The sequence below is a fragment of the Harpia harpyja genome, chromosome 4, assembly GCF_026419915.1.
Source record: "Harpia harpyja isolate bHarHar1 chromosome 4, bHarHar1 primary haplotype, whole genome shotgun sequence".
Lineage (NCBI taxonomy): Eukaryota > Metazoa > Chordata > Aves > Accipitriformes > Accipitridae > Harpia > Harpia harpyja.
In genome coordinates this window covers 64,403,443-64,428,839 of record NC_068943.1, presented here as the reverse complement: position 1 = coordinate 64,428,839, position 25,397 = coordinate 64,403,443, and the positions used below count along the sequence as shown (strand labels likewise).

At 43.0% G+C, this 25,397-nt stretch overlaps 1 protein-coding gene and 1 long non-coding RNA gene across 3 annotated transcripts in view; one reads left to right on the top strand and one right to left on the bottom strand.

Moving 5' to 3' along the window:
- PDE7B (phosphodiesterase 7B) overlaps positions 1-25,397 on the bottom strand; it is a 183,238-nt gene that overhangs the window by 67,198 nt on the left and 90,643 nt on the right. Inside the window, exon 1 of one of the 2 annotated variants that reach the window (XM_052784441.1) lies at positions 17,076-17,474. The exons of the other annotated variant lie outside the window; for it this stretch is intronic. Within the exon in view, the coding sequence (XP_052640401.1) occupies positions 17,076-17,313 (238 nt within the window). The 5' untranslated portion in view covers positions 17,314-17,474. Of the gene's footprint in view, positions 1-17,075; positions 17,475-25,397 lie in introns of those variants that run through there. 2 annotated transcript variants of the gene reach the window in all.
- Positions 17,721-23,095, top strand: LOC128140528 (uncharacterized). The gene is made up of 2 exons (XR_008234767.1): positions 17,721-18,129; positions 18,714-23,095. It is a non-coding gene; the product is annotated as an uncharacterized LOC128140528 (long non-coding RNA).

The following is a 25,397-nucleotide window of genomic DNA, read 5'->3' as shown; positions in this document are numbered from 1 at the left end:
GAAGTAGAGAATGCAGCCTAATGCTTTTCTGCGCTAGCTCTGGTTCAATCCCGTTCTACCTAAAAACACCTTCAGGCCCAAACCCAGTACAGCCCCAGATCCGCAGGACAGACAGGTCTGAAATGTGTATGAACTCACCAGCCGAAGAGCAGAGTAAGTCTGAATTTTGACGAAGCAAGTGTATTTCTCTAATTAAAAGAATCTTTTTTTTTTTTTTATCCTGCCCCAGTCCCTATAGTGTAAGTTAGATTTACAACAGGGAGTTATAACTAAGAATTAGGACCCTGAGCTATTAAATTTCATAACTTTTTCATTTGCACATCTGTGCATAAGTATCACTCACTGCTGCTTCCAACAACTTACTGTTGTGTTCAGTGACAAAATACGTAACCTTGAAAAGCCTTACCAACCCTGCATTTCAAAGGCATTTCATAATTGTTTACCTCTTGGCCTGAACAGTAGTACTGTATGTACAAGGCCCCCTTGAACTTGTGTAACTCAAAACTGCTTAGAAACTTTTCCTCAAATGATTCTAATTTCTTCAGGAAAAAAAAGCAAACAATAATTATAACATATTCAAACAAAGGATTTTTGTTAGGGCTTTTTGTTAAAAATAAAAAATTCCTTTTTCTTTTACCCCAGAAAAGCAGTTTTCATTCCTACTTATTTCAAAGGAATGCCTGCAATTTTGCGGTATTATGCAAACCCCAATTAGCAGTCCACAAGGTGTTTTGAAAAACAGTGCCTAATGTGTTACAGACACATTTAGTGGCCAACTTCCAACAGACTGAAAAAATGCCTTTTTTGAAAGAAAGTTTGGGAATTAAGTCACTTCAATTTTACTGGGAAATGCTGATAGAAATAATTCTTCCAACAGTTAATAAAACTTTTTTTTTATTAGTTGTTGGTTTATGTTCTTTTACAGGAACAGAGCAGGGTATTTGTGGCAGCTGAGCAACTTGGTTTCCTTCAAGTCTTTCCTTAAAATCCAGTTCTACAACTACTTACTGCTGAGCAAAGTAGTTAGTCTTACAAATCGTAGTCGTTACTTGAGAACAGCTCCAAACACCTCCATTGATTACATTTGTTTATTTAGATTTTCTTTTCAGTTTTCTGGAATCTAATAAGTGTAGGGTGTTTTTCACCTGTACAGCGCCTAGCATAATAGGGCACAGGTATCTCGGTTGCACAACAGGGCAACCTCCAAGATTGGGTTTTATTAACAGCATGAACAGTAAAGGATGGGGAGCACTGTTTATTTTGCGAGTTACTCTGAGCTATCAAGACTATCACTGAGCAGAAAGCCCTGCCTGACACAGCTTATCTGCACTTCAGAGACAAGACCTTACAGACTTAAAATACCAAAGCAGCACTGACATACACAAGTGACAGAGAAGGTACCGCTCATTCACAGTGCTGAGCTTTTATTCCTCCCTTCCTCACCAGAACTGCGGAAATGTTTTATGAATGCAAAAGTCAGAAGGAAGCTAAAGGATGTTATACATATATGCATCTCAAATGATCGTGACTGTATTATGCCGTGTATTTTATATTCCTTAATCTCTCTTCCCTGCAGAGGAAAAAATCCTCATCCTGTTGTTAGTAATCCTTTACAAGTGATGACACCCTAGCCAACTCCAATAAGCACTTTTTATTGCTCAATTAGGTCTTTATTTCTATCATGCCTAGGAACAGAAGCTAGATCTTCAAAAGTTTAACCCCCCCCTTTTTTTTTTGGTTTACATTCTACACACACTGTTTCTAAACCCCCCATCCTTTCTCACTGACACATAAAAGGTCCTGGTCTCCTTTTTGCAGTTTCTAATCGTGCCTCAGCTTCTCATGAAACTGCAAGAGACCCTGGCAGGCTCAGCTCCTTTCTCCCATTCATTTGCTAGCATGAAGTGGGGCAGAGTGGGTCCTACTGGACAGAGGGACAGAAAGGAGAACGCTTTATTAAAGTCACACTTGAAAGATTTTAATTACCCTCAGGATAAACACAAAGGGAACAAGTATCTTAAACTTTGATCATTTTTTCTGAATGTATAGAATAATGTGCATCTCTAGAAACTGATTTTTGTGTTTGTTTACCTGAGAAGTCAGCTTTGCTGGCCAACTGCCTTTTTACTCTTCCTTGTTTTAAAATTTGCAAAAGGAAAAAATACATTTTAAAAAATGAAAACTATAAATCAGTAAATTAAACGTTTCTGAGGAAGGATCAGAGCTTCAGCTGAGTGATTCTTACAATGTTGGCTTTACTTTGTGATTTACTGGGCCTCAAGCAGCCAAAATGGGGTCAGACGGTGAAAAACTTTCCCTTCTGGTTCACTCTGGTTCAGTCAGGGAAACTGGGAAGTGTTGAGTCAGTTACAAAATACGGGGCCCAGTCTGTTCTATTACAACCATACTGGTAGCTGGTCTTGGTAACAGGCCACTGCTTTCAACAATGCAAAGTCTTCCAGGCAGTCACCAACCTTCAAGTATGAAGAAGATTAAGTGATGGTACTTTGAAGTGTATATTGACTTACGAAGTAACTGCCATGCTGCTGAAGGTACCATGCAAACACACCCACCCTCCTTTAATGCAAAATAAGCTATTTAACCTGACTAATGAACTTGTGGGGCAGTAACTTGAACCTACTACCGTGGTTTCCAAAGTTATCATCCACCTGTACCCACATGCTGCAGGCTGGTTTTAGACGTGAACTGTTACAGGACACTATAAGACAAACTCTGTTTTCACCTTGCTAGTAGGCATAATAATCTCTGTACTGGAGATCAGCACTGATGGCAAAGTAAATCCAGAATGAGAAGAGGGTTTGGCCCTCATTTTACCTGTTAACTAACACAAAGGCTCTCTAAGTCCATCCAGTTTCAAAGCTAGAAACTCAAAGACAAGATTATAAGCTTTTTCTTGTTGAATTACAGCAGTAAGAAAAGCTGCCACTCTGAGCCTAAAGAAAGTGCATTTAGGGCTTGGGCTCTATTTCAAGTTCTTATTAGCTCCTGGAAAGGTGCCACAGCAGCTCAAAATCTCTCCTGCCTGAAGTTGCTTAACTCTGCTGTACAAAGAGGTCTGCATCTGCACGGAAAGAAGACTGTTCCTTTTGATTCCCCATTTGTGGCGCTGCTTAGCTCTATACAACTATATTCTTGATGTGCTGAGCAGCCCAAGCCAGAGAGGTGGGTCTGCTTTCAAACTCCATGTCTTCCTGCAGCCCAGGAAACATAACCCCCTGCCACACAGCAAGAAGGCACCACCAGACCACCACGGATCCGATGCACAGATCACCTGTGACATGTCAACACGTTAGCCCTGAGCAACTTCTGAGTGCCTCATGCATAATTCATGCTTCCTTAAAGTGGTTTCTGTGTGTATTTTGACGGCTGACACTCCAAGCTCATTTCTGATCTGTTGCACACTGGAATCTAAGAGCTCTAAATGCTAGCTGACTTCCCCCAGAAGGCATTAAGTTACACACAGAGTCTTTGTTCTCCACCCCCCCAAAAAAACCCCTAGCACCTTTCCTGTAAACCGTTCATGCCTTCAGTAGCTAAAAAAGAAATAGAAGAAAGTCAGTTCTCTCCCCCACCCTGCATCTTCTAAGACTCGTACAGAAAACCCATCGCAGTGGTGACCTATCCTCCTCCCATCTCTCCCAGGTATCTTGTCAAGCAGTGGAGACCACTCTTTGAAAGCCATCTCTTGTGGTAACAGTTTGCAGTTGCATTTTCAGAGCCTGTCACTGGTGATTTAGGATAATCACAATCTGCGGCTCCACCAGCTTGACTTCTTGCCTCTCTCAGCTGGTCATGCTTTCAGGTGTGGCTTTCCAGTCAAAGCAAGCAGGAAGATACACCACTCAAGGCGTGAGAACAGGAGCTGGCAGGCAGCTCCTTTTTTTTTTTTTTTTTTTTATAATTTCCCCCATGTTTCTTAATTTGTGGAAACATCCTGTAAACAGAGACAGCAAAATTAAATATTTGCCCAGCTCTTCCCTGGTTCCATTGTAACATCTGTGTTTGCAGATTTTACATTTAATAACAGACTGAGAGAAATAACAGAGAAAATAGATTTAATTCTTCCACCTCCCCCTCCCTTCCAAAGAACAAGTATTCCTGTCCCCAAAGGGGAGAGAATGCCACCTCTTTTGTGCACTGCTGCCTCCTGTTGACTGGCCACCTTCCACCAACCCCTGTTTCTATACGAAGTTTGTCCACAGACATCTATTCATGCATAACAAGCCTTAAAGAAAGCATTTTCTTATTTTATCCTCAAGGATGACAGCCTGCAGTGGAGGTGATACACACCCTTGCTTTCAAAGAAGTTTTTGATTCATACAGCATTCAAGTAAGATGGGCTACTTAGATTTGTGATGTCCTACAGCACTATATAAGTAATGTCTAAAAAGCCATTACTTCCTCATGCCAATGCAGCTTATTTTTGCGCTCTCCTTATCCAGTCCGACTAAATTGCTGTTTTCCCCCTTTAAAAGATTTTAAAACAGTCATCCAACTGTTCTGATTTCCCATGGATTAGCTGCACTCAACCCCCCAAGCCATCTGTCTGGCATTCATATTTTTACATGCTTTTCTTTTTACTATCATGCTGCTTCATATTATTTGATCTCTGCTCCTTCCACTTCTGCCTCTGTGTGTGGCTCAGAGTGTCCTGTGTTATTTTATCAGCCTCCAACTGTAAGTGCAACGTGGGACAGATACAAAGTTTTGCTGTTGTATTTCCTACTTGTGCTTCCTCACATGAGGCTGAGGCCCTTTTGATAAAAAGATGTTTCTGGGAAAAGGAACAGAACGTTTGAGCAACAGTATTAAAGCCAAACAAGCTTCTACTGGCAGCACCTTGCCAGTTCACCTGGGAAAGCTGCTGACTCCTACAGGCCATATGGTTTTGGTGGTTGCAGTGTTCGAGATCCAGAATATAATGAGATTTTCATAGAAAATTAAGTTTCAGTACCCACTCTCTCCTTGCTCCCAGGGCAAAGAATATACACCTCCTGGCTGAGACACATCATTTAAATAGTTGCTGGTTGGTAGCATGCATGCCTTCGCATGGTGACAGTCGTCCCAGTAGCTTCATCTACCCTAACTAAAAGAAGGTGTGGGGTGATTATCTGGGGATAAGTAAGGAGTTCTAGTCACTTGAGCTAGGGACTAGACATTTGTGAGACATTTCACAAGCCATTCACACAGTGACAGTGAAAGCTGTATTTGTAGGGGAGAGTAACTGTCTGCAGACTCCAACAGGACACAGTCTTCTCTACCATGTGCTGTCCTTTGGTAAAGGAAAGGAGCAGTAAGTAAAATTCTGCCTGTAACAAGGAGGAAGGGGGGGATAGGGCACGTCAATCTTCTGTTGAAAGAAGCATCAGTGAAAATCTGCTGTGCAGAGAGGTGGAGGCTGCAGGAGGGGAAGATGTAAAAGGCCTGAGAAGAGGCAAGTAAGATTGCAGTTCTGGGAGTCAGTTAAGTTGAAGACATAGGTGTGCATTGCAAAAGAAGAGAATTAATTGGTAGTGAGGTAGTCAGCCTGGTCATAGTAATTTGGAAAGATGTTCAAAGGCATGGTGGCTGAGGAGTACACCAGGACAGCAGGAAAGGAGAACAAATGACTAAGAGAAAAGGAGGACTTGACAGTGATAGTGAAAAATAAATCCTGTATCAAACTGGTGTTCTGGCTTTCTAACAGGGAGGAGAACTGGACCAGGAGACTGGATCTTCTAGCTGTCTTAACTTTCTCACCCTCATCTCTTCATTGGATCTAGAGGCAGCATGAAAATTGAAGTCACTAAGTCTAAATGGGAGAACAGGGGAAAAGTTAAGCAGGTGACCAGAAGAACACAAATTCTCAATTATGATCTAAGCTTCAGTAGCTCTGCCTCTACTTCGTAGTGTTGCTCTTAACTCATGCTGTTAACAAGGTCACATGCAAAACATGTCTGTCTGTATGACAAGACAGCTAAGTATAGAGTGCTTTCCCCTTCTAGTCATTTGATCCTATTCAAAACATATAATCTCCCAGGTCTCCAGTCTGTGCAAAGCCAGACATCAGCACATTTTTGGCTACAGGGCACCTACAAAAAGATTAGTGACAGTCTTGTGAGGCTTGTGTTGCCGATTCTGTCAAGGGGCCAACAGTTAAATAAGGTACCTTGCATTTTCATTATGAGAATTCCAGCCCATTATTAGCAAAGTTAGTTTAACTTTTAGTCTGTTTTGCCAGCTACTAAGTACATATTTAATGATGTGCAGTGCTGGCAACGGGGGAAGGGAAGATCTATTCTATTGCTGTTCCACTGGGAAATTAACTGAGCTTGCAGAGTGCCTAGTTAGAGGTTATAACTTTATTCTGAATTCCATGTCTTTAATGTAACAATGATTTAATAGCTACGCACCTTCAGTAGATGATCACATTTTACAGACACCATCTTACAACTCAGAAAACCAGAACACTGGATTCTGTAGGTAGCTTAAGCATTTATTTGACATTAATCAGGTAGCTTCTTGGACACTTACAATCAGACTTGTATCTTAATGAACCAGAACTTCAGACCTAGTTACTAGGGGAGGTCTGAGCATCCAGGTTCTACCAAGGATCTGTGAAATCTTGTCTAAGATAATACATTTCTCCTGAGTACACCAAGTGGGTAAGCCATGCAGACCACCCAGTGAACACTAGTTCCATTCTAGTTAAGACAGGAAAATCCCTTCCTCCCGATTCTCTTATTTTCTCTCCAGGCACAAGAGGGTCTTTAAGCACACTTCTGTCTTAAACTACTTAATATTATTTGCTGCACTTCACCTTGCATGCAGTACGTTATTTGCACTAGCCAGTTAAGTCCTACTATTCCTTTCACTTCTACCATAAGTTAACTAGCATTGAGAAAGAAACAGAAGATATCATACCGAAATCTTCTGATTACTCACGAAGGTGAGCTAGTGTAGTCCTGTAACAGCTCCTCTATCCTCATGCCTGCAGCATGTCTTCAACATGAGCCCCCATGCTGCCATAACTTGAATTGCTCTCCTTGCTATTTTCTGTCACTTTGGCTGAGATGCATGAAGCTAGAAAAGCTGCTAATTCACAACATTCATGAGATGCTCCTTAAAAAAAAAAAAAGTCTCTGAGAGTCAATGCACAACTGCATCAAGCGCAGCTTATCTGTGTCACCATGCCCTTGATCCACAGCCATAATTATGGTTTCCAGTAAGAGGGCAGGACTACTTGACAGAAAGAAGGTGGGGAAAAGGCTGTGCCAGCACTGGTATATAGCAGTGATCGTTGCCTTATTCATGACTGACAAGGAGGGAACTTGGGACTAAACTTAAGTGAGACATGCTAGTGCACTGAACAGCACTAGAGAAATTCCTCTTCTCTCCTTCCAACTCCTGCCCTTTGCTAGTCTCCTGTAAGTTCCTCACTGCTCTGCTTTCTTCAGAGCTTTCAGTCTGCTGACTCTAAGCAGGATGTTAAAACTGACCTCACTTGGAAGCACATGCTGACACTGTCTCACCTAAAAGCCTGGCTCCTCTGCCATTTTAGGGCTGTAGTTCTCAGCTGTGCAGTAAATTCTTCTCTGCTTAGTCTCTTTTCCAGTGGTCATGGAAAGCAACACACCTCTTTTACACACACTGAACTGGAGTTCAAGAAAGGCCCTGAGCTATTGCCAGCACTAATTTATTCAGTTAGCTTTAGTTCCCAAATGAGAGCACGAAATGTATGCTCACTAGTGCTTCCAGGAAGAAGAGAAAACAAGTGTAATAGCTGTGCAGCATGTATAAAGTTCAGAATCTCTCACACGTGGTTTTCTGTTTCTTGCTGTTAGTGTGCTTGAACATCATCTGAATCATTAAAGTAATCTGCAAGCAGGGCATACAGAATTCTTTTTTCCCTCCCTTCTTTTAAGGAGACAAACCTGCATGCAAAACCCAAGCTGGATCAAATCACTCTTTTCGGCATTTCACAGGAGCCCAGTCTCTCTCACCCCTTTATTCTCTCAGTTCCATTTGGAATTAGAAACGCAATTGCCGAATTACTGTGAAGGCAGCTGCTCCTGCAGTATATGCACTCAGGCTGGAAGCAGGAAATAAGAAATATTCCATGAAAGCCTACAATTCGGAGGTTTCCAACTTCAGTTTTGCACACATGAACTGTTTGGAAGATGTTTGGATAAGCAAAGTTTGGAACGCACAGCTATTTGGGTAAGCACCTGGGTGCTTCACTGAATCAGGTCTCCTCATAATTGAGATATATGCGCAGATAACCCCCCAAGGACTAACTGCTGCTAACCTTAACTAACGGAAAGCTTGTTCAGAGAAGCACTTCTTATTGGACAAGGAAGAACTTAGCCAACAGCTATTAAAAACAGGCTAGTGGACTGTGCACTTAAGGTGTTCTCTGCACCTGTCAAAATTTGGTGGCTTAAGAAATGTTCTGTGCCTGCATTTTCCAATTATTCTGTATGATTTTTAATCAAATATTCACCTGGCACATCTGCCCAACACACTAGTTTTTGACTGTTTTGGAACATAGTTTCCACCAAGCTTAAAACTAAATCCTTCTACTTAGATGAACCTACTTTACAATTTAACTTTCAAGAGCAGTGTTCAAACACTACTGTGTAGTACCTAGTTTAGAGTTATTCTGGTTGATCTGTAATTCCAGCAGCTGAAAACAAAACTTTCAATCTCAAGGCAGTGCTTAAGCAACGGGGAATGAAGCAACACCTGCCATAGCACAGTGCATTCTGAAAACCCTTCAGGTTACCGCTTCACTTCTAACTGCAGCTGCAGAGAACACCTTTTAACCAGGCCTCAGAGTTAATACTTTGCCCTTATCTTAGGTCAGGGATAGCAGGAGAACGCTGAGATAACAATATTTGAAGGGCATTACCTCCACACAAGCCAGAGGAAAGAATTTCATACTCTCCCAAGGAAAGCGGAGCTTTACATGCTTCCCTTTCAGAAGGGATCAGAGCTGGGGAAGTTTACAGCAATTTCTCCAAATGGTCTCCTGTGTGTGAAGAGACACTTAAGAGTACACCTTCCGCAGGGTTTCACCTAGAAGTACCACTGAACATCCCGGTTTAGAACAAAGCCCATCCATGTCCATGGAAAGACTCTCCCTGGCTTCAGCGCAATCTGAACCAGGTCCTCAGCTCCCTGGACAGGGGAGTGCTCCCGCAGGGCAGCACACACGAGGATTGCGAGCAACCTCTGCTAAATGATTTAAAAAATTTCATTTTCTGAGAGAACTCTGAAGGATACGTGAACTTCAGGATATTCTGTTCAAAGAGCAGCGGAAGGGTTTTGCCCCTTTATTGCTACTGTAGTATGGGGCAGATCTGACAGCAGTACTCTTGATGATGAGCCTGCTAAACCCTTGTTGTGTTGGACCTTCCTCTTTGTACACACCTTAGATCACACTATGTTCAGCTTTGTAGCATCAGGAACTTTCACAGGACGATGCCTCTTCCTAGCAGGTGACAGGTTAAGACAAGGAACTCTTATGATCTTACAGTGATTTGAAGAGGGGAGAGGGAAAACCATAGTTGGCTGTCCACAGAAGAGGAGCCAAAAGTATGCTTTATTCAGGAGGCTAATAAGAAGGATTTATTCCTTTTCTCATACAGAATTTGTTTGTTTGTAGCCATAACAGTGACAGAAGAAATTTTATGTTGCAAGCTGAGGAAAAAATGAAGAGCTGAGACATTTTTGTCTTGTGTTTGCAAGTCTACACCAAGAACCAGTCAAGTACTTAAAAGTTACTGTAATTTATCCCATAATTAAGCAGGCTAAATGCTCTTTTTGAACAAGGTTAGGATGACTTACAAAAAGTTTTTAACATATGTCAAAGCATGTTTCAAGCTGGAAGTCTCAAGAGGGTTTCTTTTAAGGATTTGCTCTCTTTAGTCCAGACCAAAGGAAGACATGAGGACTAGCATGTTTTACAGCATCATGGCCAGAACCAGGTGCCTAATTGCTGTAAAGAAACAGCCTGAGGTCAGTTGAGTTTTTTCAGTCAACCTAAAGAAGCTTACACTGGGGAGTTCCTGCAGTATGACTCCAATTCAGACAAGTTTGCACATTCGTAAAGATGCCCCTTGGAAATGTGACAGCAGTTAAGCAGCATGTGAGCAATCGTAAGTAACATGGTTTAACATATTCCGAATGCAGAGCTCTGGGGAGGGGGGTGGAATAGACCATAGCGGAGAAAATGGTAACACAGGCACCGTTTTCCTTGTGCTGCCTGGAAAGCCAAACTCACACTTCATAAAGCAGGACTACAGAAAGCTGTCTGGGATGCAGGTATCCAAGCAAACAGTTTTAAGAAGTATGATAGACCACAAGCTTTAAGTTTTTTATGAAGGAGTGATGAAATAGCAAACACGTTGCATACAATGCTCTACTCCTACTTTAGAAGAATTGGAAGTTACATGCAGTATCAAGCCTCCCACAGTGCATTTTAAATGTTTCTCTCACAACATTTAAGCAGTACAGAAAATTATCACCACTAGGCAGGCATGGCTAATATCACTACTTTCTATTGGTAGCCGTTTATCAGTTTAATTCTTCACAGAGTATAAAGCACTTAAGAGTCAATTTACCAAAGATAAAGGAAAACTATCAGCTTTAACCCTAATGAAGCAAACAAGCATACAAAAAAACCCCAAACCATCAAAAAGCGTGTTTGTATTACAGTGCAGTAGCTTTTCCTTTAGAAACACTATTTTTATACATAAAGCCACATCTTTGGCTTTATTTAGAAGAGCTTCACTGAAAGCAACAGATCTTACCACCGTTTTACAGCTCACCGGAATTTGCTCTATTTGTGTTTATAGTTTTTAGCAGACTGCTGATTTGTCTCTGAGTTGACATATCAATAAAACCTCTGTCACTTTTCTAGAACACCAGCAGCATTACCTTCTGCATGCTGGCCAACACCCAACCTGGGCAATTACATTTTATCTGCTAACTTTATCCTGAAGTCTTAACTCTATATTGTAATCTTTTTCTTTCTGTTGTGGCTCTGCATAGTCGAACAGCTGCTCGAAGAGCTTCTCCAAGTATTTCTGCAAACAAATTTTGTTTTCCAGCATTCACAATAACGCAAACAAAAAATGTGCCAGCAAGGCTGAACTGAAAGACCATTCAGAAATTGTTGAGATTTTCAGATTATTTCTTCTCTACTGTTTACCCGTGGTCTACCTCTTATTTTGGTGGACATGGCAATGCTAGGTTAACAGTTGGACTTGGTGATCTTAAAAGTCTTTTCCAACCTAAATGATTCTACGATTCCGAATATCCCAAAACTCTAACAAATCCACAACAGAAAATTTACATAAGAATGAAGTAGGAGAGAGTGGTTAAGCACTTAAAGGTAGGGTGGAATGAAAATTTTCAATCCCTAAATAAACAGAGAGTTTGGTTGACAAACACATCAGCTCATTTTGACATGTTCAGAGACTTCTAATATCAGTTCAACTTCTCATTCTACACTACATTTTAAAAATACTTCTAAATAAAGAGTTAGATGCTCAGAAAGGACCCGAATTTGAACAGTGACCATGATTTAATGTCTCAAAAATTTTTTTTTTAATCTTTGAAGCCAATTCTCTAATTAGTAAAGTATTTTGGAAAAAAACCCCTCCAAATCACATGTGTAACTAACCTATGTTCAGCCAGTAAACTGAACAGTTATGTTTGAACAGCACTACCTACAGATGTGGTCTGAATTCTAAGTCTTTTATTGCTTGGTCTACATACACACACTATAGAAGTGGTACTGCATACTGCCTAATTTCACTGTTAGTAATGAGACCATCACACACAGTTCCACTGATTTAACCAGCTCTTCACAAGAATAGAAGAGCATATTTCCTGCTCTCAGGGGCTGGAGTTTCAACACAGCAGTCAGAGAGCAGTCATGGTTGCCACTAGTAGCTTGATTCTATCAAATTCGCATTCTTTGTCCCTAGTAAGTGTAACGGATTTAACAAGTCTCAACACAAACCTTAAAAAAAAAAAAAAAAGACAAGGAAACCTAACCTCAGAAAGATATAGCAAACTGCCCTTCTGCCTGCTGTGCATCTCTCAGTAGGACACAAAGCTGTTTTCAATCTAAGGAATAACACAAGAGACCGGTAAGATGCTAAGACAATACCATTTGATAGCTCCTCTGTTTTATTTATTGCTGGGATCTACATCTGTGGGACCTACATGCTGAACATCAACTACACAAAATGTTGAGCTTCCTAAGCTGTTAGCCAAACCCCCATTTGCTTCTCAGTAATACACAGATTCAGATTTTAAGCATTTTATGATTATTAATTATTGCAGTGGGACTACAAAAGCATGCATGAGTTTCAAGACATCACAACTAAACATGGTTCAGCACATCCACACTAGAACAGGTTGCCCAGAGAAGCTGTGGATGCCCCATCCCTGGAAGTGTTCAAGGCCAGGCTGGATGGGGCTTTGAGCGGGCTGGTCTAGTTAAAGATGTCCCTGCCCATGGCAGGGGGGTTGGACTAGATGATCTTTAAAGGTCCTTCTGACCCAAATCATTCTGTGATTCTATAAGTAATGATGGGAAGGGGAAGCATGAAGTTTATTTTAACATGCACAGCAAAGCTACTGCACAGCATGATAAAAGTTGTTCATTGCAAAAGAAAAATTAAGTAGAAGGCATGTTTCCTTGGATATCATGGAAGAATGGAGTCTTTGGGAGGTCTTGTGAATAACTTTAGGGAAGACCTTCAAGCAATCACTGAACTGCACCGGTGATTTAACTCTGACCTCTCTAATAGGTACATCACAAGATTGCTCAGCATGCAGCTGTAAGGTTTGAAAGAGCAAGGTCAGTTTGGACGATGGAAAGAAGTTTGAATAGATTACTGAGTTGGAAGGGAGACAGTTGATTGAAGAGGAGAAGTAAATGGACACATCAATAATTGGGGGAAATTTTCCCAGCAGCAAACTGTAATAGGAGTGATGTGTGGTACTGCTTGTTTTTCCTCCTCATGGCAAAGGGACTCATCAGTTAACAATGAACGTGATGCATGCATGAATCAGAACCTACATTTCTGAGAAAACATCCACAGACTGAGACAGGTGGAAAAAAACATTCAGAGTTTTTTCAAAAAACCCACAGAGACCAGTGTCTCAATGGACCTCAATAATTCTAAGTACCTCTGCACCTTCTCTGAAAGTCTTGCACGTCTGCACACATGCAAGACTCAGTACAGAAATTCTCACTGGAGTTATCTGGCATGATCACTGTAAATGTAACAGGTTGCTAATGCTCATAAGGAAGACTCTTGGAGGCAGACCTGTACCCATTCCCTGATCAGGTTCGTTTAATCTGCAAAGCTGCTGCTGAAGTCTAGGAGAGAGTGATAAGAAAGTTAGGGTCATAAACAGAACATAGTTGCCTCCTAGAGATCAACATGGTTTCAGTTAAGAATTATTTGAATAATTCAACTGTAATAATATCAACACATGCTGTTATTTTATTCAAGTAAAAAGCATGGGCTTGCAAATAATCTATTTGAAACACTGTAAGGAATGACACTGAATTATACCCATTTCCCACCCAACACTTTTCAAATTATATTCCATTATTGCACTTTCTTACTATCACATGGCCAGTTTGAGTATGTGAAATGACTTCTGGCACAGCCACAGACCGACTTCACCAAACTACAGTTTTGTGCTGATTTGGTCAGGGATTGAAATGGGAAAAAAGAGTTACTAAGCAACAGCAGGCCAGGAGCAGGAGAAAGTTCTGCAGTCTTAATTGATACTAACTTTAAAAGGCAGTGCAGCAATAAGAGAAGGCTCAAGATGTGAATTTTACTGCTTTGGAAAGGAAAATAAATCATTATTAGAAACCCCAGGCAGACAGTCTCTATGAGATCTGGGTTCTTCGTCCATCCCAACTGTATGCTGCATGATGTATTGCCAACACTTTTTTTCTGCAGAGAGATTGAGTAGCTTATTCTCAATATGGAACAAGAAGACGGAAGACCCAGATACAGCTCTTTTATTTGAGAGCCCAAGAGACACAGACAGTTTTGCTCTCTAGCAGCTCTCTACTCCTACCTCAGGAAAGAGGAATGTGGTATGCGTTACGGCTATATAGGTCCCCAAGACATTGCCATCCACAGAACTGACATCATGTCCAGATATAGCTCTCCTTCCTCCTTGCTACCTGTGGTTAAGAGGGTTGTTCCTTTCTAGAAAGCCAGTCCAAAGCCAAGTCCAATCACTCAGGCTAGGACAAGGGAATTTGCTTAGCTAAATCTCTATTAACATGATCAAGGAAGGCAGAAATCCTGACTGTTTCCTTCCAGAATCCATATCTATTTCATCCTCTTCTACTGTAAGCAGTTTCATGAGGATGTGATAACAGAACATGAGTTATCACATGAACACTTAGAAATTTAAATGAAAAAGCCCTTGATGTGGAAAGTGCTGTGAACTCTACTACTGAACAATCAACCTTTATTTGCCTAGCTAGCAGTATCTTGAGCAGAAGTTATTTGCTTTAGCTTCACCTGAAGAAACCCGATTTCCTACTGAAGTACTGCCTTTTTGTAAGATGTAATTTATATAGGGTTGGTTTTTTTTTTAAAGGAGCCAAACATGTACAAAACACCATACAGACATGAAGCTGAGCACCTCATACTATGGATCCTTCCAAACCATTATCTTTTCTTCCCATTTCTGCATTCTTTGATTTTGCACTTAAATAAGTATACTAGATTTCAGCATTTACTGGTTTTCCCGCATACTCCAATGTACTTAAAGTGACTAAAATGAAACCACAAGAGGGAAAACTACTAGGATGACTGTTGCTGAGGAGGAAAAACCAGCAACCCAGGTCTGGTTCACTGAAACTGTCTGATGATTCGTATTCGAAGTGTTGAGAGTTAGAGTCATCTTCTGCTCTGATTTGTACTGGTGCAAGTCAATTGAGCTTATGAAATAGGATCTGGCACCATGAAGAGGACTGTCCCTTCACAGGATACGAGTAATAGCCACTTGAGTAAACGCAAGTTACTCATATCCTGCTCGTGGACTAATCTGTCTCTGTACATTCATGCACATTTTTAGTTGCCTCCAGGAATCTGAAGGCGAATCTCATTTGTTACCTAATGAAACTAATTTCACCAGATATAACATGAGCATACTGAAAAACCACCATTACTCATACATGAACTGTAACCAATGCAGCATTTCTTAAGTTCTGTTTGATTAGGGTCCATCTCTGAACACTCACCATTCACCACACAAACCTCAATCTCCCCGGTTGGCTACGGTACAAGCTGATTTGCTCCAAGTCTTAAAGAGCAATTTGACCTCCTCTTTCTTTATCCACCACACTCTTACTTATTATTCTTTTAAACTGAAGTGATTCCCAAAGAGTGGGGTGGCAGGTTGTACATCTTTATCGGAGCCTGAGAACATATCTTCCTTTTTTCAAAACAAAAGTGAACCATACATTTCTTAGTTTAACTGCAAACATCCGAAATATTGGACATACAATGATCAACCAGCTACCCTCGCTGGGCATCCAAAAGTGATACACAGATACTTATTTACTATTCAAGTTTATATATACAGTCACACACACAGAGAATACATACCTACACAGACACGCACTTTGAAATACCTGCAGTGAGGTTATTCTACATAAGAAATTACATTATTCAGGTACAAAATACTGTAAATTAGGTTTCGATAAAGGGTACAGCAAAGAAAGATGAAGGCATCATCTTTGAAGACCAAATGCACTGGAAGAGTTCAGTGACCAGGTTGCGGAGATGAAATAATCCAGAGTTCTGAAGGAACGAGCCACACAGTTTCAGTAAGTCTATTAAGTCACGGTAGTACGACGACAGGAGAATAAAAAAAATTATCAACTGATACTGAGACAACCGTAGGCCTATGAGCCTGACTTCAACAGAAATCAAGAGGTTTCAAAGGAGGCAAGAAGTTGCCTCCGACAGAAGGCGAAAGGTTTTGAACCATAAGCAGCGTGGAGCATGGGGTAAGATGTGGTATCGACTAATCAGAAGTACCGCGGTAACATGACAACTCATTTCTACCAAATGAAAATGCAAGAAGTCTAACCTGGACTTCAATAAAGCATTTGACATGGTGCCGTATGGCTCCATCACTGTTAGTGAGTTAGGAAAAAACTGACATGCAAGATTTATACCGCTAATAAAAAAGCATGTGATCTTTAGCCAGTAATACACCACGTTCAAAGAGAAAGTAGTGGGATGGGGCCGCGTTACTCCAAGAATGGGTCTCAAGTTTTTAATACTAGCTAGCAACACACAAATCGTAAGGGTGTCGCTCCGCTTTGCCGATGGGAAGCACGGGAAGGTCATGTGAAACGAGCCAAGCGCACTCCAAGATCAGGGTGAAGTTTGGCGGCGTAAGAGAGGCCATGCGCTTAGAAAGCCGCAGCGAAAACAACCGGGGAAGCCCTCGGCGCTGGGGCGGGCGCAGCCACCCCGGCTCCTGCAGCGGCCGAGCTGCCCGGCGGCCCCGGGGCACCCCCCGGCCGCCCCCCCCGGCACCTTGACCGCGGGGCCGCCGCTGCGGAGCTCCCTGCGGGCCGGGGAGAGGCTCCCCCGCGCCAGCACCGAGCCCAGCTGCCCTGGCTGAGGTCAGCCTCAAAGCCGCGGAGCTGCTCGCTCTAGTTTTTAGCGGAGCTTTTACCACCCCGCGTGTAAAAGCACGCAACAGATTGCACGGGAGCGCGCCCTCAGCAAACGGACCTGGCTTCCCGAGCCGGCACAAACTCCGCGTGTGCGTCCGCGGGGGGAGAGAGCGAGAGCTGCCAAAAGCACGTTTTTAAACCCGGACGCCCGTCGGGCAGCGCTCCCCGGCCCCGCGCCTCTCCAACCCGCCCCGCTCCGGCGGCGGCAGCCCCGCGGGCCCCAGCGGCTCTGCCCGGCCCCGGCCGCGGCTCCCCGCCGCCCCCGTCCCCCGCCCGCCTTTGCCCCCCGGCTCCCCCAAGCAGCAGGGCGGGGGAAACCTACCTGCCGAACAGCCCAGGGCATCCTCGCTTTCCAAAACCCCTCTGTGCTTCGCCCCGCGGAGCTCCCCCTTGGATTTCCAAACGAGCTTTACCATCTTGATCATCTCGGGCAAGTCCCAGGCCAGGGTCCCCTGCTGATAACCGGGCAGGCTGCCCATGGGAAAGGGCATCGGCTCTTCCCCCGTCCTCCTCCGCCTGCCCGGCTCTGCCGCGGGGAAGAAGCGCTCCAGCACCGGCATCCTGGCCCGCGCCCCCCGCCGGGGAGCCGCAGCCACCCCCCGGCCCGAGCAGCCGCGATGAGCATCCAGAGCGGGGCGGGGGCGCCCGGCCGCCCACCGCCGCCGCCCCGCGCAGGGGGCGCGCCCCGCCGCCGCCCGGCCCGGGCCCCGGTCCCTGTCCCGGTCCCGCGCTGCGGGCGCGGAAGGAAGGAACGCCGGGCTCCGGCCGCCGCGCTCGCCGCCCGCCCTCTGCGCGCCCTCAGCCCGCCGCCAGGCGCCGGCAGCCGGGGCGAAGCGGCTGGCGGGCAGGCGCGGAGCCGCCGCTCATGCCGGCGCGGCGCAGCGCCGAGCCCCGGGGGCGGGGGCGGGAGCTCAGGCCGCTGCTGCCGGCGGCGGCGGCGGCAGCACGGCGGGGCGGGGGCGGCCGGCGCAGCCCGGCGGCGGCAGCCGGGTGCAGCGGGGCTGGGCGGGCTGAGCCACCCCTCACGCCCCGCTGTGCACTAAGGAGGAGGGCAGGGAGGAGGCGGTTTGACTTTATCCCTGCCGTGATGCCGTGGGGGAGCCCCCCCCCACCCCCGCCTTCCTCCTCGCCCTCGCCGGGCTGGCTACGGAGCCGGTGGGGGTTTTGGCTTCTCAGTCAAAGCCCGCCGTAACCTCGGCTGCCCTTGGGCCGGGGGGGGGAAAGGCGGTGATTCACGTCCCGCCGCTGGCTGCGAGGGCCGGGAGCGGGGCAGGAGCCCGCCGGCGGCGCGCGGTGCCCCCCCGCCTGCTCCGCTTTGGGACGGACGGCAGCCCGAGGGGAAGCAGCCGAGCGGAGCGTCCAGAAGGGCTGCGAAGGTGCCGGCGCTCGACGAGTTGCTGAATCGCGGTTTGTGGGGAGGGTGCGGGGTCTGCCCCGCGTCCTCCTCGCCTTGGCTGCAAAGCTCCACCTGAATGGGTTCACGTTAGGACGCTGCCTGGTGGCAGCGATCGCTCACGGGCTCCAACGAGAAGACAATTATTCATCGCTAATCTTTAAAAACAAGGCGAAGCCGCCCGGGAGGGTGCTGTGTCTCATGCAGAAATGAGGTGGCGTGCCGGGGCTCTGCAGCCGTGAGCGAGCACTTCCCTGCGCTTGTTCGCTGCCTTTGGCCAGGCACCGCAGCAGCACCCCTCCCTTCCAGGGGATCCCTGGCCGGGAGGGTCCTTGCGATTTTCAGAACTTTTATTTTGCCTTTATAGAGTATCTCCCTTTCAGCCTGCTGTTGGTACTGGTCCGTCCTTTAGCTGTTAGTTTATAGAGCGTACAGCAGAGCGGTGGGGGGTGGGCCCTTGCACCAGCACTTCGTTTTTAGTAAAATTGCAGAAGACTTATTTAATGGGATTTTAGTGGGCATTATAATATTTCCTAGCATGCGTAGTAATACATTTGTCTTCTCCAGGTTACATTCAATGTTCTGCCGTCTCTCCAGATGGAAAAATAAACTGGCAAACAAGCAGGATCTTCCTTCACAGATGAAGAGGAGCCAGGAGAATGGACTGAAAGTTAACAAACACCCTTCCATGTAGAAAATGGAGTGCACAAGCCTTTCCTCCTCACGCCAGCATCAGCAGGGGCAGCGTGCTGTTTCCCCTGTTCTAGGACCCTCTGCCATGCTTATCTTAATGTTCCCACCTCAAACCGACAACTCTACTGCTTTTCAAAAACTAGCCCTATGTTGACTGCAGGCTGTAGTGCCATACTGTTAGCATACTGCACTTTCAGGCGGCTCTGTCTTGAAAATTGTGAAGTGCTTCCAAAGAATTATACTATTGTTGTTGTACTGTTATTTTGCAGAGTCCGTAGCATCAGGATATCCTGACTCTTGGAACAAAGGGGTTAAGAACAAAGAAAACAAATAGATGATGTGCAGTACAGTAGCGCAGGCATTAACACATTCATACAATCTATGCTTATAATTTTGTGGAAAGGGAAATGTTACTGGTTTTTAAGTTTATATGGCTTCTTGTGATATTTTAGGTTTTTCATATTAGTGCGTGTTGTGCAATTACTCTTTAAAGCAATGTTGTTCCTGTTAGAAAGGGATAAATAGGCAACTGAAGTCCAAAAGTCTTAAAAGACTACTTGCCTACTGGGCGAGTTAAACCTTACACCCCAACTACTTCATTTTGGTTTTGAGCTACCAGGACTTGCAGTAACTTTTTTTTCAGTTATTGTTTTTCCTCTTTGTTTACCTCTGCACTTCCTGCTCCCTGCTGGGGCAAAGAGCAAGCAGAAGTGCCAGAGCACTGTGAAAGAAAGGCTATCCTTGTGGCATTTCCAGCTTCATTGGATGCAAAAAAATACCAGACATCTTGGAAGAGCATGTATTCACAGATGCCCAGCCCAATTTTTAGATGAATATCTGAATATTTAAGTGCTTAACAGAACTTAGCCACCAACCCTCTTGATAGCAGCAGTAGCAATTCTTCTGAGTTTTCAAAACCTACACTACCTTTTTATATCCTTAGAACTGTGAAAAGTTTTGTGCCACCTGTAGTTGGGTCACTTGGATACATACCTGCCTTGTGGATAGGATCAGGCAGTCAGAATCGAATCATTAATTGCTGTATTTGTTTTCGCTTACAGTTCTACAGGTGCAAAGCAGGAGGACAGTCAAAAAGCAAATGCCTGGAAACTGAGGTCTGTTTTTGTTATAGTTTTAGTATTTCAAGAAGCTATGTAATAAACCTAACAGACACTATTTTTTTTTTTCTGGGAAAGTTAGTGTCAAATGAAAGCAACTGCTCTAGGTAGCCTGGAGTTTCTTTTTTTCCCCTGCTTTCTGGACGGTTTAAGGATCAGGAGTTGCAAATGAAAAAAAAAAAAAGTTGTGTAAAAAGTGTTGCCTGGCATTGATGCGTAAGTCTGTAAATTAATACATCTTATTCTTACTAAACTTGTGCTTCACAATTGTACTACAATTCAGTGATTACTTATCCTTAATTCATCCAAGATTTTGCTGTTGCTGATTGACTTTCCTTTTGTCTTTTTTGTTATAAGAATGGAGCCACATAAGAGCTGCTCACAGGAAAGCCTGGCAGATACATATTTGATTATGAGGTTTTCAGCATCAAAAATCAGCTGTAGCATCACTCTCAGAGACTTCTAAGAGACAAAATGCTCAGATTTTGCAAGTTCTCTGTTTCTCTGACTTCAGTTGTGCTGTGATGATTTACCCAACTTGAAGATGTGACCTCAACATAACACTTTTCATTGCGCTTGAGAAAAGCCATCAGAACTAAAACATAACACAGTCCTACACAGCAGTGTACCCAGCCATTTGTGACTGCATTTTAAACAGTCCTTAAGCAAGATCGGCTCACCTAAAACTTGTCTTTTGCATTCCCGCTTCCAGCCAGACTTGAAGGAAATCTTTCAACAGAGATGGATGGCTTTATTGCTACTAACTGCATTTCTCTCTGACTCCGAGTCAAAGAAGCTTAAGTGATTACAAGAGAAATGTAAATGTAAATGTATTAGCTCTGGCCTTCGTTCATCCTGAGAAGCAATGCCAACGAAAAGGCGAACGGAGTGATCTGAAAACCTGACAAGGCAGTGCATATTTTCACAGGTAGACATGAGAACTAGGAAAGACTTGAGGAAAGGAATACTGTGGTGGGAGAAAAGGGAAGGGAGAAGCTGACAGATTAATAGCTGATGTTTCATAATTGGTGTCTCTTAAAAAGTTTTACTTGTTTGCTTATTCACTCCAAAGTTATGTACTAAGAGCAGCAGCAGCAGAATTGCATGCCAGATGGTAGAGGAAGTGCCTCGTGTATCTTTCCAGTCTACTGAAGCCTGCAGGGCCGTTGTTAACCCACTGCTCTGGTTTTCATTGCAACTCCCTTTCTTCCCCTTTTTTCTTTTCCTTCCTTCAAAGAAAAAGGAGGGAGGGGGAAAGAGAAAAAAAAAAGAAAACCCATGGTTTAAACTGGCAATGGCACCATCCTTTTGGCTTTGAGCTACCCTGTCCTGTGCCAAATATACTGTCTCCAGCAGCTCTCCCACAACAAATCAGTCCAGACACACAAAAGCTGTAAAAAAAGAATGGTGAAGAAAGATCCTTGATTCTCCCCCTCCACCCCCCCAGCCTTTTCCTTTTGCTTTCCTCCCCAAGCTTCATTCCCCAGCAATGACCTCCTGCTTGCCAGTACTTTAAGTGATACTGGGACCTCCAGCCTGCAACTTTGCTGACAGCTTCCTTAGAGCAGAGGCATCTTTGCCTTTCTGTATTAACAGAGCATTGTAAAGGAGAAGTTATATTCTATTATTCCTCTCACTTCTATCTGATAGCCGATGTTTGAAAAAAAATGGCTCATGAATTAGTAGAGTGGCAGATTCATTACTATTGGAAACTTTGTCTATTCTTCCAACTAACCCACACCACTGCATTGTGGCACAACTTACTAAGACTACATTTCCAAACAGACACCTGAAAAGATTTGACATTGTCTGTTTATAAAGTAAATTATAAAAAAAAAAAAAAAATTGGAAAAAGACTGGCAAATTTTTAAAGTGATTAGCAAATGTTAAATATTCCAAATGTAGGGACCAGTTTCAAAGACTATCAGATACCGATTTTTAGAAAGTGTAAAGCATGCGTCTTTAGACAGCGCTTATTAGCAGAACCATCTTAAATCAGTAGTGACTTATGAAAAGTATGCCTTTGCCTCTGTCCTAGGGGTCACAGAGTCACGCAGAGACAATAGGCTGGGCCATGGCCTAGGGTCAGAACCAAGTGATGACACCATCACTGGGATCAAGTTTTAGAAGGCTTCAGGGGTGTGATGTGAGTTTAAGATAAAAGAGAAGATGGTGAATGCTGGGGGGCAGTCCTTACACATAAAGTGAAAAAAAAAAAAAAAAAAAAGTGCTGCACATTTGCAGGGCAGCCTAAAAGGAGCAGTAGAGAAAACAAGAATGTGAGTGAGTAACTTTTAGAAGGGACAAGGGAACAGAGTGCCTGAGAAAGTTGGAGAATATGACAGAAGAAACATAAGCAGGTAGAGTTATGCAGAGCTTGCAAGTATTTTTCTAATGACCTCCTGGAAGGTTTCTTTGATTGGTTTAAAAATCTTAATATAATTTTCTTATTCTTTGCCCCACATTTGTCTCGTTCCAGGTGTCTATTATTTTTTATTTTATTCTTACTAATAAGAACAATTACTCTTAGTTATCTCTATCATTGTCATTACTTTATTAAATATGAATAATTTTATATTTATTTGGGGACAGTTACTATGTCTTTGCTCTAGACTGGACATACTAAATTCTATAAAATCTATCTCAGAACTTTTTTCCCAATCCTGACATCATTTTAATGTTGTTACTATGAATTCTCATCAATGTACTAACATTTTTTTGGATGCATACTCAAGGTACATAGTAGGAGACTTTTTTATCTGCTACCATCTCACTGTCAAGAGACGGTGAAATGAATTTCTAAGAGAATGGCAGGATGTACTATTTGTTGTTGCCTAAGCTGCACATAGCATCACTCCTTGGGAGTCTCACCTAATGGGAAATGTTGAAGACAGGCAGTGGTGTTCTGTGGGTTCACGGTAATCTTTTAGTTGTTGTCATCAGTCAATCAGACTCCTTGGGAAAAGGTTCTGGAAATGGAGGAGTGAGGATTGCTTGAGTTCTGTAGGGCAAGGAGCCAGTTCCTTTTTCATTCTTAGAACATGTGAGATAGATAGCACATTTTTATGATTAACAATTTGTACTACTAACTAAGCAAAAATGCTTGTGGTAAAGGAATAAACAGAAGTCCATAACTAATTGGAAACAGTGAGGTTGTGTAATTTTTCCACTGCCTGCTTTGGAAAATTAAAAGTTCAGCATACTGAGTCTGATGCTTAAACTCTCCCACAATACAGGGTGAAATTCTATGTGGCTTTAAAGGAAATAAAAGATAACAGATAATAGACTCATATCACCTTAATAAACCATAATAAGAAAATAATAACGATAAGCTGAAGGAGGAGTAAGAAGGGAATTGCCACCACTATAGTTAACTGTGTTGCACAATGTATCTGATGGATTCTATTAGTTTATCTCCTCCCTCATTTCTTATGTGCAAGCGAGATTTACCTGAGCCAAGGTAAAGAGATTTAAGAAAATCTCATTGCCATCCCAAAAGAAGCTGTTACACAGTGATCATTGCAACAGTTTTGCAACAGATGCTTAATAATGGACTAGGGTAATGGAGTGAGAGGTTAAGAACACTGCATTTAATTGAAAATGTAGGTAGAAATCAGGTAGGCAGAAAATAATAACCTATTATATGTGACAGTGGAAATGCTAGTCATCATTTTATGTAATAACCCTATGACAAGAATAACTGCTGCATCCTGCAGGATTCCTTTTTGTGAATAGGTGAAAAAAGACTGAGTAGAAAAAGGGACTAACCAAATGAGAGAGACTCATCTCCCTTAAATACGTAACTAATGTTAAGTAACTGGATAGTCTCAATGAATTCAAAAGGATTACTGCCGTCTTTAAAGCTGAGCATGCGCATACATATTTTCTCAGTTGGGACATAAGTATCTAAAAATTATGGCAGCAGTTTGAAAGACTAGAGATGCGCCACATTCGAAATGTTTCTTATTTCACCTATTACCTTAATGAGATGGCATGAGTGGCCGGATAGCCTATGGTATCCTTGCCCCTTGTGGTATATGGAAGAGACTTGCAACTATGATTTCATCTTTTCCTGTCTTTTGAAATTATAAAAATAAAGTGAGTAGCCAAAAATCTGCATTAAGTGATATCTAGTTTAAATTTTTGTCAAAGAAAGCATAGTACAGTAAGATTAAATGTGACATAAATATAATGATAAATATAGAGGAGTAATGGGACATAAATATGATGATAAATATAGAGGAATAATAGGACTTGCTCCTTCATTTGTAAACCAGATATCACAAGATCTGATAACTTAGTTTTTCCTTTTAGCTTTCAAAATGGAGAGGAAATAATATTTGACTAGGAAAAGAAGCACCACTTGAAATAAAATTAATACATATTCCTTAACTTTTTAAACTTGTTAGATACTTGATGGCTGCCCATATTAATATTGCAGAGTATCTACTCATTATTCTTCAGTTTTTGTCTTTTTTACTTTAATAATTAATGGCAAATTTATCTCTGTGTGTAATCCCATTTAGACCTTATAATGAGCATTAGGATAGCCTAAGTTAGGGATAGGCCTTGTGCAGACCTCTCCCAAATTTATTCCTATTGCAATGTGTAAAGTAATACCACTGAACTGGATTTTGCCCGATGCCATGTGCATTCTGATTGCAGACATATTACTAGCAGTGACTAAATAAGCTTGATGCTTTGGGCAGGTTGAATACCTAGGCCACTAAATTATAGCGAAACAAATACAGATGTGTATTTCAGATGAAATATCTACGGTACTCGAGTACCATTTCTACATTTATGCTCATGCTGTAACCACACTTAGTGTGTCTTCATTCTGTCTGCACATCAGCTTTCCGATGATGTGCATAACCCAAAGCTGAGGTTATTTGCCCTCTCACAGAAGTGCTAAGGCTTCATTTCCCTCTTTGCATCTTGCATGACAACAGCGAGTCCTGCGGGGATGGACAGGAGATACAGCTGGGGAGTCGTGGGAAAGGTCTAACAACGATGCACAAACATCCTAGTGATAAACTAAGCTCCCTCTGACGTAGTTTCTCATGACTACAAAATCAGGCCATACTTACTGTAATCAAGCTCTTTGCACTTCTTACAAATGCATTTGTGTAAATGTAGCTCCACCAGGATCAGCAGCTTTGGAGCTCTGCTGTTACCCCTGTGCTGGCATTTTATTACCATGCTATCAAACCCCAGTGATAATCAGGCAAACACATGGTGGTTCTTTTCTTCACTGCAGCTTCCACTTGAAATGTAGTCTTACCGATTATGCTGCAGAAAGAAAAAAACTCCAAGTAGATAGCCTAGGAGGAAGAGCTATCTAAAACTGGTTAAACGCATCCACTAGATCTGCAGATGGAGGGGAGGCTTTCTGGAAAAACTGTTTCTCTCAGATGTGTTTGGGCAGGCCTCTCTTAGT